An 18414-nucleotide genomic window follows, 5' to 3' on the forward strand; every position below is an offset into this window, starting at 1 on the left:
CTACTAATGTGAGTAGGCGTAATCCAGCTCGAAAACACTCTTGATAAAAACACACATAAACAAGCGATATATATACATATCGCTTGTTTATGCGTGTTTTTATCAAGAGTGTTTTCGAGCTGGATATATATCGCTTGTTTATGTGTGTTTTTATCAAGAGTGTTTTCGAGCTGGATCACGCCTACTCACACTAGTAGGCACTCACTCATGTTCATACTCACGTCCACTATATAAAGAAAAGGCAGAAAAAAATATACGCCTGAATCAGAGGCTCTTTTGCATCAGAAGATGAAGCGGACTATTTGATTTGAGGACAACATTTCTCTTTAATATACTGGTCATTTTGGATGTAGTGTCTGAATGGGAAACAGGACACCTACAACTTCATAATGTCTTACAAAGAGCTTGTAGAATTAATGAACTACCTAAGTTCGCAGCTTCATACAATAATAAGAAATCGCCGACGATTAGGAGTTTTTATTCTGTGTTTGGATGCTATACAGAAATTTATCTGAGACGAAAACGCAATTTCGTTGGTGGCATCGAAGATAACGTGGGAACGTGCTGCCTCCACCGCTTGTCTCTCAGGATGCGCGACTCAGTAACGCTGCGGTTATTCCCCTAGGGCAGCTTTTTTTCATGGCCTGCAGGGGCTGACTGTAGCCGGGTGTGAGCGGAGAGGCTTCTAGAAAATGGGCGACACGCGGTGCGTCCTCCGCATGGGTTATGTAGTGAACCGGTGGGAAGCCGGTGCCGTTGAAGCCGTTCGCTTTCACCATTCCGTAGGCGCCCACGTTGTCGATCGCCAGCCACTCGCCCACGGAAACCTCGAAGAATGGCACGCAGCCCTCAAGCATGTCCAAAGGGTGACACGTGGCGCCCCACAACGTGGTCACGTGTTTGCGGGTACGGTAGTAAGGCGGCTGCATGAATGCGTGCGCTCGTAAATTGAACAAGCACGAGTACTGCGCTTCCTCCTCCTGCTATTAATTTTGTTACTGTTGCATTGCTGAGTGAGGAAATATTGATCCGAACACATTGTTTTGACATGAAATTTTTGAAGATGCGTTATTTTGAAGCAGTAATCTAGCGACGAATACCTCTACCACGTACGGATTACCCGCTACGTATCGCCTTTTCTTACACTGATGTTGGCTTTTTTCTTCCAAGATTACTACTTCAGCGTAATGCATTTTCGCAACGCCATGTAATGCGTCACAGTGCATCCAGGATGCTTGCTGGTCCACGCAGCCATACAACGCTTTACCTCCCCACATTCAAGCGGCGCTTTCATCACACGTGAAACTACACCCCGCGATACTCTAGTAGATACCGTAACACCAGGGGATGCAGTGAAACGAGCTCGCTCCCCACCTCGCTCGAGAGATACAAGTGCCGAGAATCTCACGTGCATGGCACGATGTTTATTTGCCCGTGGACTCGTCGCGCAGAGCACGGAGAATATCGTCGATCCAGACTCTGACACATGTCTTCCCGCGTCTTATCGTGCATTAAACCACCACGATGCTTCCCTACTTGACAAACTACAAGCACTGACACTGGTCAACGGTGCCACGACATTGCTTATAATATTGAGCGCCGGCACAGCCACCTGCGCTACCAAGTGTACGGTGGCCGACCCAGCCATACTTTACACTTACTGGACAAGTCGTTATTTTAGTCAAATATACTGGGACCGTGGCCACATCCTTCACTGGCACTAAAAGCGGTTCGTGCACTAGTAGAGTACTTTAAGTGCACCGGTTTAAGAGACCGCTTATAGTGCTCTTGTGCATCCTCTCACGTGCAGTCAGCGCTCACTCCCTCTTTTCTTTCTTTCTATTCCCCATTTCTTTACCTCCAGTCTAGAGCACAGCAAAACGGACGCTCGTCTGGTTGACCTCTCTGCGTTTCCTCCCCTTGTTCTTTTCTCTCTCTCTCTCTCTCTCTCTCTCATCGCACTAAATCCTCGCCATGTTTCCTTGATCCAGGATAAGAATCGACTTATTTAACATCGACGTTAGGCTGATGTGAGGTGGGAACCGACTAAAAACATGGCAAAAGGCTTGATGAAAGACGGTGTCTACCTACAAAAGGTGTTTCCCTTCGCAGTCATAGAAATGTGCGGACAGTATTACGGCAAGAACAACGACAACAATAAAATAAATGTGAATGCAGGCACAATCCAAGTGTTACGTAATAAAATTTCCATATGTACATAGTAACTCGCTATACATTTATAACGACGTACTGTTTAACAGATATGAAAGATCATAACGTAACGTCTGGCGACCATAATTAGTTCGCGCAATGGAAATTAGCCAAGCAGGACAAGCGCGTACATTGAGGACGCTTATTTCTGCTTTAATTGCTTTAATTTTGACAATTCTAGAATAAATTATATATTTTGCATAACGTTGGCTTCGTAACGCTTGATCAGAATGCCTTCTAACCATTTCGTAACTGGCGCCGCACTAAATGCTGAAAAAAAAAAAAATAATCTCAGTATGCTGAAACCACGAAACTCTAACAGTACATTCATGGCATCCGTTCCGAGAACTGACTTCGGGCTTATGGCCCTCATACACATCGTTGCGAAGCGCTCTCTTTTGCACTAAATTCAATTTCTGGATGTTAGTAAATGCAGCGGTTCCCCATACTAAAAAGCAATTCCTTCCTCTGCCCCCTTGTGCCTTGCGCAGCTGTAGATGAGTTGGAGAAGTCTCCTCGGTACACCTCTCTCCCATATTCTGGTGATTCCTCGAGCGACACTTTCAGCGCATCCATGAAATTTTCCAACCACAAAGCACCACGCGATGTGTGACCAGAGACGACAGTTCAGAGAAAGACCAGTTTGTGAAATAAAGTTGATATTACTCTCTCTTACATTGAGCGGCTGGTAACCGATGTCCAAGAAGGTGTACATTTCTCGTGGAACGCAATTCTCTTTACTTGCGTTCAAGTAGACATCGTGGTGATAACAAAGAGCACCTATGGGAAAGGAAAAAAAATATTTCGCACGAGTAATGTCTCGTATACGCTCAGCCTTATATAGGCTAGCGATGCCAATAAGTGCGATATTACTTAAACAGAGTTATCGTTACACTTCTGTCTGTCCCCTTTCTTGTATAGGAGGCGCATGGAAGTAATACGGTTAGGGCGCCTAGAGGAGGAGGAAATAACTTTAAATGAAGCCTTTGTTTATTGGCCGAACAAGGCGTGCACCTTGCTGGACCACTGTTGATTGCTTCGTGTCTCACACTTCCTGTGGAATTTCCTTCGATTTAAAGAACCATATCTTCTCGCACAGAAGTCAGCTCTGACATCGCGTGAAAATTTAAGCTATTGCAAGAATATCATTATACTCGATTTGTACAGCAAGATAATAGTAAGGAATGGTATGGTTTATTTTTACAAACAAAATGCAGTATTGCACAGGGAAAGTGGAGAAATAAAGCTGCTCGTGGGTGACCAGCCCAGCAGACCAAAAGAGAAGTTAATTTGATTTATTTATTTATTTATTTATTTATTTATTTATTTATTCGATGGGGATAGCACACCAAGGCAACACTTGGCCTAATAGAGACCCCAATATTTGAGGGATCCAGGATAATTTTTATCCTTTCGGCTTATTGAACGTGCAGAGAAGTACACCAGAGTTCTTGCATTCTAATCCATTAGAATATGGCCGCTGCCAATACCGGAAGCCAAACCCGTTACCTCTGAACACGTACGCAAGGAATGCGTGAAAAACGCACCGTCGATGCTGGTTTGCCGGGTCCGCTTGGCGATCACCTTGACTGCCATAGTGTAGGGCGCCGTGACCATGTACTGACCGGGCTCGGCTATGACGCTTATGCCGCTGGATTCTGGAAAGTGCAGGTCTAGAGCATATCTCACGGCCTGGCATACCTGGGCAGTGAAATTGCATGCGTTTTGAAAGGCAAATGCCCACTAACCTTTGAAACATTGCTGTAGTTGGGGTTTTCATGAAAGCGTATGTGACAACCATTTACAGCACTGCCAAATGAAGAAGAACGCCGCGTGCACATTTGAACGCTAATAGGACATGCTAGTGAGCCCGGCCTGAGGGGTCGCATGATCCACTTGCCGCTCTTCAGGACCATCTTCATCATAAGTCGTGGCCGCGACGGCTCCCTCTCTGCGGCCTGACTCCATATAACTGGTGACCCGGATAAGTACAACCGTGACTCGAAGCATTCAAAAGTTAGCATATTCGTCATAGGTTAACTTTTTTGAAGAAGACATGCGTTTATTCGAGTTTATTATCACGGATCTACGCTGACTGCAGTGCTCAATTCATACAATCTGCCAAACTAGGCTATGGTAAAGACTGCTTCCACTGCTTCTACAACTTCTGTCGGCTTGAAGAATTGCACACGAACAACTGCAATTGGTCGTTTTTCTTCTAAAATCTGAAAAATCTGCATATTTCGTGCAAACATGCAGCTGTTGAATAAGAAAAGATTTTTGCGTTTACCAAAAATTATTATATTAGCGGAATCAGTGCTCCCACCTTGTTAGAAGAAGAAAAAAAAGAACACATGCCCTGTAATTCTCATATCCAACATATGAACAGTGCGTGTCGAATATAAAATCCAGTATGTTGCCACATCGTATGTGGCATGCCTAGTTTTCTATGTTTATAATTTTTTAAAGAAAGATGTGTGATAAATGCGATACGTTTTGGCGAAAGTATGTTTCTTTTTTGCAAGGATAAAAGTAGATATAAAGAGATTATTTTCTGGCGCCGCATTATTCATGAAGGTAGACATCAGGCACATGGCGATAGTTGCTCATTAACATTTTAACAAATAAAATTAACAGATATATCGATGCTTAATACATGTCAACATAATATCTCCAAACGTAACCTCTCCGGTACATTAGTGTTCTACATACTGTTGTACCAGTGCATAAGAAATAATTTTTGATAAACCTGTGAGAAGAGAAGGCCAATGCATTTAGCTTCAGGTTTGCGGGCAGATGTCTCCCGATATCAAATATTAGCGTAACTACGCCGTGGACACAGTGCGGAAAATGCACGTGCTTTGTTTAGTGTCAATTCTTTACCTTCTCAAAGGAATCTCGTTTTCGGATGCCACCCGGGAATCCTCCGCCGATATCAAGCACGCTCATCTCCCTTCCTAACTCGTTAGCCATGTCGAAGACTTCTCGAGCTTGAGCGATAGCGAGTGTAAAAGCTTCAGGACTGTAATCAATGGCGCCAACATGAAACCTGGAAAATAGAATGTTGCATTGCAGTGAAAGTAATTGCGACCATATTCAATTAAAATATAGGCAGAATACAGGCAGAATATAGGAAGAACATAGGAAGAATGTATAGGCAGTGGTTCTGCCTGTATTTCTTCTCATTCAGTGTTTAATGAGTGAGTAAATAAACTTTTATTTGGTCCAGCAAAACGCGATAAAAGGCGCACCCGGCTAATCCCACGACGGGACTGGCAGATCTAGCCTGCCGGCCCGATCGCGGGCGCGCTGGACGGCCTGGATTTGGTCCTCAAAGACGGGACTTCGCGGGAGCGCGTCCCGCTCTTCCTTGGTGAACTTCAAGCCCAGCGACCCGCACTCCCAGAGCATATGAGGCAAAGTAGCAACCGCACCACAGGCTACGCAAGAACAACTCGGATAAATCCCGGGATATAGGCTATTAAGGGACGCCAGATTTGGGTAGGACTTCGTTTGCAAGAGTCTGAGCGTGACCGCCTGCGGCCTTCTTAGTTTGGAGTGAGGCGGCGGGAAAACCCTTTTCCCAAAGTAAAAGAATTTAGTAAGTTCATTGTGCGTGATAGGAGCGTCTCTGTGTCCGGGGAGAGAGTCAGCGCGGCCGAGGGCAGCGCGGTCGGTAAAGCTACGCGCAGCCTCGTTGGCAGACTTGTTGAGGTTTAGAGGAACCCCCTCAATCGCCCCGACGTGGGCAGGGAACCAAAGGATGTAGCGTATGGAGGTGTCGCTGTCTTTGGTGCCTTTCAGAATTTGAATTACCTGCCAGGCTACCCGGCCTTTCTGGAATGCCCTGACGGCCACTTTCGAATCGCTATACAGCCTTTCTCTCCGGCCGTCTTGCATGGCGAGTGCAATGGCCACTTGCTCGGCCACCTCGGGGTTCGTCGTCCGGACGGAAGCACAGTTGATGACTTTGCCCAGCGTGTCCATGACGGAAACCGCAAAAGCCTTGCCGTCTCGGTACGCAGTTGCTTTAACGAAGCTTGCTTCGATCTTGTCCTTGTTTATTTGCTTCAGCATATTTAATGCTCTTGCCTTGCGACGACCTGCGTTGTGAACGGGATGAACATTGCGGGGCAAAGGGGCGACCATGATCTTCTCCCCTATTTCACTGGGGATTTGGGTGTTTTCAGCCAAGTTCTTGGTGTGTGCGAGTCCGATCTTCTCGAGGATACGCCTGCCGGCCGGCGTGGTGGACAGCCGAGTTAGCGAGGCCCGTTCCTGAGCCTCGGCTATCTCCTCCATGGTGTTGTGTATGCCGAGCCGAAGGAGGTCCTCGGCAAGCGTTCTGACGTGCAGCCCGATGGCTCTCTTGACGAATTTTCTAATGAGAGCATTGAGCTTTTCCCGCTCCGCTCTGAGCCAGTTGTGCATGGCCACCGTGTAGGTGAAATGACACAGCACAAAGGCGTTGATGAGCCGAAGCAGGTTGTCCTCCTTGAGGCCACGATGTCTGTTCGGGACCCTTCGCACGAGGCGAAAAGCATTGTCGGTCTTCGCAATGATCTTGCGCAACGCAGTGCCGTTGCCGCCACCTGATTGGATGAACATACCCAGGACTCCGATGGTGTCAACTCTGGGTATCGGGTCGCCGCTCCGAATGAACAGGTGAATGTCACTTTCCGAGACCGGTTTCCAGCCCTTGGGTCTGCCGCCTTTTTCTTTTCTATAAAGCAGAAGCTCAGATTTGGCCGGGGGGCATCTGAGTCCGATGGGTAGCAGGTACTGCTCCGTGACGTCTACCGCCTCTTGCATGGCTCTTTCCACTTGCCCTTCGCTACCGCCGGTGCACCAGATCGTGATGTCGTCGGCGTCGATGGTGTGTTTGATACCTTCAACTTGGGCCAGATTCCTCGAGAGGCCGACCATGCAGATGTTGAAGAGAGCAGGCGAAATGACCGAGCCTTGTGGCGTGCCCCATGGGCCCAGGAGCCGCTCGTCGGAGACAAAGTCGCCAATCCGCAGCTTCGCTTTCCTCCCCGTCAGGAACGAACGGACGTAGTTATATAGTCTGGGGCCCAGCTCGAGGTCTGTGACGGAGGCCAGAATGCATTCGTGGAGAACGTTGTCAAACGCTTTCTCGAGGTCGAATCCGAGAAGGGCCTTGGTGTCCCTGGTACTGCCGTCGATGATTTGATGTTTGATCATCTTCATGGCGTCCTGCGACGAGAGGCCGGCACGGAAGCCGATCATGTTGTGAGTATAGATGTTGTTCTCTTCGAGATATCTTTCCCGACGCAGGAGGTGAGAGAGATGGGTCAGAGGTTGTCCACGTTCGGAGCCTTGCTGGGTTTGGGGATCAGGACGACGTTGGCAGTCTTCCATTGCTCTGGGACGCTGTCGTTTTTCCACGTCTCGTTGATCCTCTCGGTGAGGTATCCAATAGAACGGTCGTCATGGTTCTGCAGCATCTTGCTGGTGATTCTGTCGGCACTTGGCGCACTCTTGCCCTTGAGAGAAAAAGATGGCTTGTCTAATTTCCCCCATTGTGAAGTATTCGTCCAGCTCCGGACGGGCTGGGCCGAGGTAGTCGGGAAACCAGTCTTCCTCGTCTCCGTGCTTTACGGGAAGGTACTTTTCCATGAGCTTGGTAACCAGCTCGTCCCCGGAACAGGATGTGGTAGCTACGTGCAGGGCTCTGGCGAGCATGTGCCTCTGTCTGGATCTGGTGCTGCCCTCGTTGAGGAGATGTTTTAGCATGCCCCAGTACTTGCGGTTACGCATCTGCCCATCGATCTAGTCACAGACCTCGTCCCATTGCTGCTTGCCGAGGGTCCGACAGTGAGCTTCGATGGCCTTGTTAAGCGCGGAGATATTTTTCCTCAATCTTCGGTTAAACCTTTGTCCCTTCCATCGGAGAAGCAGCGCCTGCTTGGCCTCGATCAGATGGGCTAGCCTGCTGTCCATCTTCTCTATCTCCAGGTCGCTGACGATCGTCTTAGTGGATGACTCGGCGTCACTCTTGATTCGCTCGCACCAATCTTCCAGGTGTCCCAGTTCGTGACGGTGAACTCTCTGGATTTACTTCGGGTGACGTCGAAGCGGGTCTCGAGCATGTTATGGTCGCTACCAAAATTCATTGCGGGTTTACTCCATTCGGCTCCCTCGACGTTCTTCACGAACGCCAGATCGGGGGTGGTGTCCCGGCTCACCGAGTTGCCGATTCGGGTGGGAACGCCTTGTCCGTGATGAGCATGAGGTCCATTTCGATGGCGTTCTGCCACAGACGCCGACCCTTGCTCGTGTCGCAGACGTACCCCCCCACTCCGTACGGTGCGTTGAAATCCCTGACGACGACCAGGGGATGGGTGCCGGCCAGGTTGACGGACTTCTTGAGTATCGTTTTGAACTGCTGTCGCGAGTCCCTAGGATTGCTGTAGATGTTGACCATAAACACGCTGTTTCTCCGCTGGTTGCGTTGTCTCGTGTTGAGAAGAACCTCCGCCATGCCGTATGCGACCTTGCAACTCGCCAGCTTCAGGTCATGAGAGAAGTGTGTAAGCCTCCTGTAACAACTGAGCTAGCGTTATTACGTGTTAAAGATAAAATAATGGATGACATTGAAAATAAGCTTTATACCGTTGGCCTCTTCATTGATCTTATGACAGCATTTGATTGTGTTAACCATGAGATTTTATTAGTTAAACTTCATGATTACGGCATTCGTGGCGGTGCCTTAGATCTGTAAAAAAAATATATTTCCCACAGAAAACAGTGTATAAAAATTGGTAATATTATTTCCCCAACTACTACAGTAAAACAAGGAGTACCTCAGGGGTCGATTCTAGGGCCCTTGCTATTTATGCTTTACATAAACGATATATTTGATATACCTAACTCCCCAAAGTTCGTAACTTACGCAGATGATACCAATATATTTTTTTCTGCGCGTACACTTAGTGACGTTCAGAACACGATTAACGACTACCTAATGCAGCTTGATAGCTGGCTTCATGCAAATAAATTAGCTTTGAACCTAGAAAAAACTAACTACGTCTTGTTCAAACCCACCAACAAAACATGTGACAGTGAACTCACGCTGACATTCCAGGACACCGTCATAGCACGCGTAAAATGTCCGAAATTTCTAGGTGTGTGGTTTGAAGAAGGTATGTCGTGGAATACACACCTAAACAAACTAACCTCAGAACTAAGCAGAACAGTTGGTTTATTATTCAAATTATCAGATCTCATTCCTCTGCAGCTAAAGAAAGCTATATATTATGCCCACTTCTACTCCCGTTTATTCTACTGCACACTAGTTTGGGGCACTACAACGACTACGAACTATAACAAACTGGAGGTATTACAGAAGAAAGTGCTGAGGATTCTTGAGAATTATCATGGTGAACCTAAAGATCTACCAACTAATCCTTTGTTTATTAAACACAATTTGCTCAAAGCGAGTAAAATATATGACTACAAACTTTGCTGCATATACATAAACATAACCTGTTACATTCAGCACACACAACGTCAGCTCGTTATGCACTGCGTAACGAACGGATAACAACACCGCGAACACGTACAAATTTTGGAAGGGCTGTGCTCGCTTATCAAATACCCGCATTAATAAAGCGTGTGAATTCCCAAATAAATTTCAGCATGAAACTCTACAAATTCAAGTCGCAAATAAGACGTTTTTTGTTGTATGAGTGAAGAACCCTTTAACACAAGTGCATATTTATTTTTTCATGTTTCTATGTTTTCATTGTATGTTCGTAGTTGCCACATCTGTATTTGATTTTTTTTCTTGCATTGTATATTATTTTCACTATTTGAAAATACCCTGTGATGTAAAGTATTTGAAACTGTTCTTTTGTATATGTATCACTTTGCCTGCTGTCTGTATGGTCCCCAGGTCCCCTCAAGTTGTCTATGACAACTTTTTTGCCTGGAGGACCCCCAGCATTTTGTTGGAAATAAACTGAACTGAACTGAACTAACCTGCATACTCCCCGACCTCCGGGCTGCACGGAGACGGCCCGATAACCAGGGAGGGATGCGGCAGAGACGAGGGTTTCCTGTAATGCTATTTATTACCTGTGGTTTGTTAGCTAGCGATCTAAAATACTGCTGCAACGGAGCCGTCTTATTGGAGTACCCCCTGCAGTTCCATTGCCAAATTCTGAACACCTCTTTGGAACTATCCACGATTAGACAAGTTTTCTGTGCTACCCGCTGTAAGCACAGGTGCACGTGTGTCAGTCCTTGCGAAAATAGGTGTTAGAGAATGAGGGTAGTGGTGCCGAGTGGGTCTGCTTCTCAAGGGGGATACGGATTTTGCGGTGTCTAAGGCAATCCTATGATTAATTAAGTTTGAAAGAAACTCTAGCCGACTTTTCTTTCTTCGAATTTGTAGTAGTTCAATACCGTTATCGGTTAGTAATGCAGTGGGGGAGTCAGCAGCCTTAAATTTACTGTAAATAAATCGTACTGCTTTTCTTTGAATTCTTTCTAGTTTCTTAATGTTAATTCTTGTGTGAGGGTCCCAAACTATGGAGGCATACTCAAGTTTTGGCCTAATTAAGGAAAAGTAAGAGAGTAGTTTAACACTAGACGGAGCAGACTTGAGTTTGTGGCGCAGAAGGCATAGTTTCCGGAAAGCGGCAGAGCAGATCCTATTTATGTGCAAGTTCCATGATAAGTCACTCGTTAATGTTAAGCCTAAATATTTATAGCATGTTACTTTCAGTAAAGGTGATGCAGCTAACTTGTAAGTGTAGTCTAAGGGGACTTTTTTGCGCGTTATGGGGAGATAGACACACTTAGTTGCATTAAGAAGCATTCCCCATTGCTCACACCATTTCAACACGTTGTCTAAGTTAGAGTTAAGGTCATATTGGTCAGTAATGCAGGTAACTTCTCTAAACAAAACACAGTCATCAGTAAATAGACGAATCTGAACTGGAGTGTTAACGACATTGACAATATCATTAATATATAGTAAAAAAAGTAGAGGGCCAAGTACGCTCCCCTGCGGAACGCCAGAAGTTACCGGAAGGCAGCCAGAGACTTGTTCTCCCACCTGAACGTATTGGTTGCGGTTGTACAGATATGCTGAAATCCAGGAAATGAATAATTCTGGTATGCCAATCATCCGAAGCTTAGTAATTAGTTTATCGTGTGGGACTGTATCGAATGCTTTGTTGTAATCTAGGAATATTACATCAATTTGACTGTTCGTGTCTAGACAAGCTGCAAAGGTGTGAACTATAGTAACCAATTGTGTTGTGGTAGAAAATCCTTTTCGAAATCCATGTTGATGATTTGATAAAACTGAGTTTTCTTCTAAGAATTCGTGTAATTTGTGAGCTATTATGTGTTCGATAAGTTTACAACACGAAGATGTTAAGGAGATCGGGCGATAATTTTGTACAAGCATTACTTCAGCTCTAACAAGACGCTACCTAACGCAAAGCATCCTAATAGAGTAATGAAAGTAAGAAAGAAGATCCCGGCAGAACTCATATACCACGATGATCGTTGACGTTAATATGATTAGCATTAAATCAGTGTAGCGACACACCGTATTGCCTCCACCAAAACGCTTCATGCCCGAGGCGTGAATTCAACCGAGCTCCTCTTCTCGCATGTCGCTGGACGCACAGCGCCATCTAGCGCCGCCGCCTCGAAGTCCGCGCATGGCACGTGTCTGAATATATATGGCGCGCTTTCGATTCTACCCAGCACCGGATAAGCTTAACTTAAAAGGATTTTTTTTTGTCTTTGAAGAGCGGCACTTATCCATTCGCACATACCCAGTGACCCAATGTGGCGGGAAAAACGGTTATAACCGGACATACACAAGCACAAGAAGGAACGCGAATTCTGAGCGAGTGCCAACATTTGACTCACGCAACGCCAATCACAGACAGGCCCAAACTTATAGCAGTGCGTAGCAGAGATGCGGCTTCTTCTAGCGAACATCCAAACTTTGAGGCCATCTTGGATTCGATTGTGTCCCCTTGAACTCTGATCCTTAGCAGAAGACTAGAAAGATTTTAAGAGGTGCTAATAAATACGAGTGCCCGAAGCCATCACTTTAGGTTGTGCTTGTCAAATTCCGTCTCGGCGATACTGCCAAAAGTGATTAATGCCTGATTTAGGCAACTGCTGAGCCTATACCAATAAATTTTTTTGCAATAACACAAAAACAAAAACGAAATGTATCGTTGTTTTTAAATTGCGCTATCACCAGAGTAGGCTTTGAGAGAACATATAACGAGACTAAAACATCGCAAGACACCCGAAAAATGGAGCAACAATGTTGTAAACCGCAGTAATATAAAAGCCGTACATTCGTAAATTACACTTTATAATGTTCCTAAGGCACATAAATATCGATGCACACATTTACAGTTTACGCGAGACTGTTTCTTCGGCTAACAGAGTTTTTTAAGAGGTCTATCTAAAATACAGTGATGAGTTCTACGCGTCCTACATAAACAGAAATTTGTTTAACCCAATTAGAACCATTCACCAGGTACGCTTCAAGTAATTTGATCGTAAATTTTTCTTCCTTATACAATATCGAGGTTTAGTACCCGTAATACCCGTTTTTCATTTGTTATCGTAGTCTTCAAGTTAAAGAGCAATGATAAATATCTAGCTTATGTATAATTTGGTTGGCTCTTGATCTTCGAATTGGTCAGTGCCGAGCACCTTAAAACAAGCGGGAACATGAGGCTGATGAGGAAGTGCAGCTTGAACGTAGAATGCCAAAAGAAAGCACTCCTAACCATCCTAACACCAAAAGAAAGAATTAGTCCTTTTATTTGGACTCCTTAAAGACAGGCTTCCGCTTTCGACTCGTGTACCACGTGCCATCTCAGGCTAACTTCCGAGTTAAAATGTTCCTTTTTCTTTTTCTTGCATTTAACAAGATTCCTCTATATAACCTGGCCTTCTTGTCTGAAATCTTCTCCAGTTCTTCCGCGCAGTCGAAGGTCATCAAAGTGACTCCAACGTTTTTGGCAAACTCGAGATGAGATGTCTGCTTGGCGGGGTTGGCGTAAATAATCCGAGTGACGTCAATGCCAGCGCTGACAAGCACCTCGATTTCCCACTGTCGAAGAGAGAGATATATAACATTAATTTTCCGCAAAATAACAACAAGCCTCGATTTCCATGGGACACAATACTTCATACCAAAAAATGATGTTTAATATGTGCAGGCTACTGCAGTAGTCTAGTTATCTATACATTCGCGTAGATTATAATATAACGGGAACGTACACGAGCAGAGCATATCATAAGATTGGAGAAACCAATTATGTTTGTCTAAGTATAATTCGTTTCACCCTTTGTATTGTTCGCGCCAGCTTCTGGAATCCACCAACAAGGCCGTTTAACTTATATGCGCAGTTAATAATAAGGTAATGTAGGCTATGGTGTATTTGCTGTGTGCGTACCTTACATACCTGTGCAATACGTTTATGTGAGTGCTCGCAAGCGCAATATCAAATTTTGTTGTCTTTGACATTAATGAAGCTGCACTGTCGCTGCAGTAATGCTTCCGTATTAGATCGTCATTGACAATTGTTACCTCATGACTCAAGCAGCCTGAGAGGGAAAAAGGAAAAGAAATTAAATACTGAGGTTTTACGTGCAAGAACTATGATTTGATTAGCTTCGACCACCTGGTTTTCTTTAACGCGCACCCAATGCACTGTACGCATGCGTTTTCGCATTTCGCCCCCATGGAAATGCGGCCGCCACCGTCGGGATTCGATCCCGCGACCTCGTGCTTAGCAGCGCAACGCAACAGCCACTAAGACACCACGGTGGGTAGCCTCGAAGTAGGACTTTAGTTGTCCGGCATTCCTCTTACCTTATTTGAACAGTCGAAGTTCACTTCTTCGTATGCTAGAGTTTGCAGGACGACGGGATCTGTGCAAGCCTTTATGGCTGAAAAACAAATGAAAAAAAATTATCGCGTCTTTAACATTACGTTTCTTCACAAGTGAGAATTTGTGCACTTTTATTACTATTATCGTCTTGTGCTTTATGCGAAAATGAACACTTTTATCGTCTGCACCAAGAAAAATATAACGAAGATATGCGCCAGTGCATTTTTGTGCACTATTATACGCACGTGTACATGCATATGAGCGCAAAGTGCTATAGTGTGCTCCGCTAAATCAATGTTTTGTTTACCCCTTGTCGTCGCCATTTGATCCCGTCGAATGTCGGATAAACGGGGAAGTGTTATCGATTATATAAACTAAGTAAGAAAACCTAAAATGTATTTTCACAGGGAGTTAATATATATTTTTGCTGTTGTTTCGGAGCCAATGCTTTCCAGCTTAGTCTCTGGAGGCTTTCGTGTATATGAAAACTGTTAGGCCTGGAAATTCGTGTAACAATATATCACCGAAATGTGGAACCACCCGCGGCAGCTCCTGCCGCCAGAGGCGCACTCTGTTCTTCAGCTCCCGCAGGTCACACACATAAAAGGCGTTGTCTTCTTCCTGCAAGGAGGAGGAACGAGGTTTACCGTATACGTACCTAAATTAATGATCACACAAACAATAACTACGAGTATGCACCACCTAGATCCTTGCAAACGTGCTGGCTTCGTCATACCTATACTATATGCATGCAATGTTTGCGCGAACTCAGTCGATAGTATACGTCCGATTCCTGATCATCAAGTACCAACGCGTAAAAAAAAAAAAAAAAAAAACGAACATAAAGAGACATACACAGCGGTGTTCTTGCCCCTTGTTTTTTACGCGCTGGTATTTGGCGATCATTATTAACCAACTAGCCCGAATTTCATCTCTAGTGAAGTCTTATTCTTCTTTGTCACCAGGCTACACCCGTCCGTTAGTGCTGTTGGTTGTGTGGGAAGCTGAAATGAGTCATTGCCACCTCATATCATCTCAGCACCCACCTCGTCTCTAACCCTTCCTGTATATATAAATTAAGAGAACTGCTCCTTGCTGCTTGCTGAACGGCTTATCTCACGTGTTATTAATTCTGCTTTGCACTGAAAAGACAAGAGGTAGCAAGCGGGTTCCCCCATAAGAAAAGTTATTGGTTATGCTCAAGCTGAACAGCCCCGAAGGACCTTTCCTGTGTTCACTAGTTTAGCTGCTGCGTTTGCGCTCTCCTGGTCAGAAATCAGTTATCGAGCATTATTTAAATGCTTATATATCTTTATGAGTGAGCTATTATGATGGAGGAAGCACTCTCGTTCTGTAACGGAGGTCGCGTCAACGCTCTGCCGTATATGGCGAATGACGGGTGATATGTGAAGCGCACGAACTATTGAATCTCTTCAAAATAAAAGCAAGGCAATCCGTAAGCCCGCTACTCGGGTAATTGAAGCGCACGCTCAAGAAGATGGACATACTTGTTCTTGCACCACCTTCATGGCAACTTCTCGGAAAGTGCCTCCCACGTGAACGAAGGACATGTCGCTCCGTTAGGCGCCAGTCAAACGCTTGCCCGTCAAGAGGAGGCTATAAACAAGCACGGTCGAGTAGTATTCATCACACATAGTTTGGCAAAAAAAGTGTAGGAAACAAAAACGATGCCCTGCGCCGCCTATACCGAGCAATGTCCCATTTAAGTAGGCTTCAAAAAAGAAAAGAAATGGGGTAAAACTAATCTGCTAGACAGTTTTCTTCTTGCGGAAACGGAAACCTTAGTTTACGACAGGTAACTCGCGTAGCCCGAGCCATCGCCCTTGGTAAGAACAACGTAGGGTGCTTGCTAGGCGGGGCAACGACTCTATAGCCTGTGAGAATGTGCACCACGCGCTAAAGCGCTCTTCTGACTGTGCTCCACACGTGCTAATCAAGCGGCAGATGCGATCCCGCTTTAAAAGAATTAGAGGCTTGTAGCCTACCCGCACTAAGCACCACTTCGCAATCAGTTCTAAGGCGACTTCGTTGCCCCTACGCATAAGGGCCCGCACTCATAAAAGACTATTGCGATAGAAGTGTTCGTAAAAGAAAGTTCTTAGGAGTCGTGATGCATGTTACTAGAAAAGCCCGTCGGCCGTGCAATGATACGGTTGAGCCGTTTCCGCTTGCAGTTACCTCAACCAAAAGTTCTAGCTCCTGGCCTCGCTTTGTGTTCACGACTTACCGGAAAAGTGTCCGCGGCTTCTGTGAATCGCTTATCGCTGCTATGGGCTTGGCCGCCTGTGTTTTCCGTGGCTCGAAGTGGAACTCTGCAGCTGGTGGGAAGCTACAAATTGGCTCAGCACGTGCGCAACGAGCGAATGTGAGTGTTTCGTGCACCTGTCTGCACAAGCACGTGAAAAAAAAAAAATTGCGGGGGATTGCCTTTAGGAAATGCTTCCTTGTACCGTGCCTGATAAGTCTGTACCCGTATTCACAAAAATATATTACGCTAGAATCGTTCGTGATGGCCAATTCAATTGTGATGTCGGACATGTTACCGACGGTGGGCAGCCAATATTAAAGAGCACTTACGAACGAAGAGCTTTGTGAATTCGACCCCTCGACCTTTGTTTTTCAATTAGAATAGAAAGCTTTTCAGCGTGGAAGCAATAAATAGACAAGTTATGAATTGACCAGAGAAGAATGGTCCTAATGTTTGAGTGCGAGCATATATATATGCCCTCACTTGCACTTGGTAGCTTTTCACCGCAAATTTAGTCTCTGATTATTTATATAAACGTTTCTGTTTATTACCCACATACTTTTTAGTCGTGTTTTTTTTTTTTCAAACATCGCTCATTAGCTCCGATTTACCTTTTTGCTAACAACACAGACGCTTGCGTTTGTTCCCTTACTATATTTATGCGTAATAAACGAGAAGAAAGGGGGTTAACCGAGGGGCTCGATTTTTATTAGTCATATCTTAATAAGCCATAAGAATTTATGCATAAATCACTTTTTCACGCTTCAGCTTTATATAAGTCTACACAGTTTCGTACTTGCACATTATATTACAAGAAATTAAGTAGACTGTTCAGGCGAATCTACTTGGGCACCTACAACGCCACGAATATATAGGCAATACGATTTGTCGCACTGCCATCTCACGACATCTCCCTTGCACAAGTTTTTATCAGTAACTACGAGTATCAGTGTAATTGATCCACACGGGCATGTCCAGAGTTTGCTGTGTTCTGCTGAGAATGTCCGTTTGCCACCGCAAGCCGCAACTTCTGTTGTCGTTACGCCTTCTCCTCCAGTACCCGACGGTGGCTATGTCCTCGCTCGCATAAATTCCGTTCTGTTGGCGCACAGTCATGCTTTTACGCACGCACACATCCATTCAGTCCAGTATCATCATCAATACATTATTATCAGTGCAGCCAGAAATTATCAGCATCAGTACAGCCCAGTACAGTAGTAGTTCAGATATGTACCAAAGTCATATTGTACGCAATGTCAATAAATTCCGTTAGCGAGACTAAAGCGCACCGAAAAAGATAAACGTACTCCTGCACAGACTGTAGAAGCTGACTGGCGTTTATGAATTCTTATTCCCTTTCCAGGCTATTGAACATTATTTTTATCTTCTGCGTATTAATCTTCAACCATATTCTTCTACATTCTCGGTTAAAGTCCTCAAACATATGTTATATCATAAGAAGCCAACAAACACTGACACCAAGGACAACATAGGGGAAATTCGCGAAATGCACACCTTCGCAAACCCACAAACCCACAACCATCGCGAAATGCGAAGGTTGTGGGTTCGGTTCCCACCTGCGGCAAGTTGATTTTTCATCCACTTTAATTTCCATTAATTTATCGTTTCTTTATTTCATTTATTAAGCACAAATAATTTCCCCTATGTTGTCCTTGGTGTCAGTGTTTGTTGGCTTCTTATGATATGACTAATAAAAATCGGGCCCCTCGGTTAAACCCTTTCTTCTCGTGTCAAACATATGTTGCAATTTATCCCCAGTTTTGCTGAACAGGACAATACCATCTGCAAAACCAAGGTTGTTGAGATATTCACCACTGATATTCACTCCCAAGCCTTCTCAGTCTAATAGCTTGAGTACTTATTCTAAGCATGCAGTGAATAGCATTGGAGAAATTGCGTCTCTTTGCCTGAGCCTTTCCACGAAAGGTAATTTTCTACTTCCTTTGTGGAGATCCCAGGTAGCTGTGGTATATTGCAGACATTTCCGAAGATATTCTGGTATGC

At 45.0% G+C, this 18414-nt stretch overlaps 1 protein-coding gene across 1 annotated transcript; it reads right to left on the reverse strand.

The window, feature by feature from the left end:
• Window positions 1-341: 341 nt before the first annotated feature.
• LOC129380089 (ornithine decarboxylase-like) lies at window positions 342-15764 on the reverse strand. Its single transcript, XM_050179152.3, has 9 exons — window positions 15629-15764; window positions 14645-14741; window positions 14102-14178; window positions 13170-13336; window positions 12127-12261; window positions 5095-5260; window positions 3759-3912; window positions 2888-2991; window positions 342-923 (listed from the first exon to the last, which is right to left on the reverse strand). The coding sequence occupies exons 1-9, from the start codon at window positions 15689-15691 to the stop codon at window positions 585-587; spliced, it is 1302 nt and encodes a 433-aa protein (XP_050035109.2). The 5' UTR covers window positions 15692-15764; the 3' UTR covers window positions 342-584.
• Between the last annotated feature and the right edge of the window lie 2650 nt (window positions 15765-18414).

The sequence above is a fragment of the Dermacentor andersoni genome, chromosome 5 (genome assembly GCF_023375885.2).
Source record: "Dermacentor andersoni chromosome 5, qqDerAnde1_hic_scaffold, whole genome shotgun sequence".
In the NCBI taxonomy this organism is placed as follows: Eukaryota; Metazoa; Arthropoda; class Arachnida; order Ixodida; family Ixodidae; genus Dermacentor; species Dermacentor andersoni.

Excerpts from the sequence above, each read along its gene's own strand:
- LOC129380089 (XM_050179152.3), bottom strand. The coding sequence starts at position 15,691 with ATGTCCTTCGTTCACGTGGGAGGCACTTTCCGAGAAGTTGCCATGAAG. Across the intron at positions 13,337-14,101 it reads ACTTCGACTGTTCAAATAAG|TGGGAAATCGAGGTGCTTGT; the intron begins GTAAGAGGAATG and ends TCTCTTCGACAG. Across the intron at positions 924-2,887 it reads TCGGTTACCAGCCGCTCAAT|CCGCCTTACTACCGTACCCG; the intron begins GTAAGAGAGAGT and ends GCATTCATGCAG.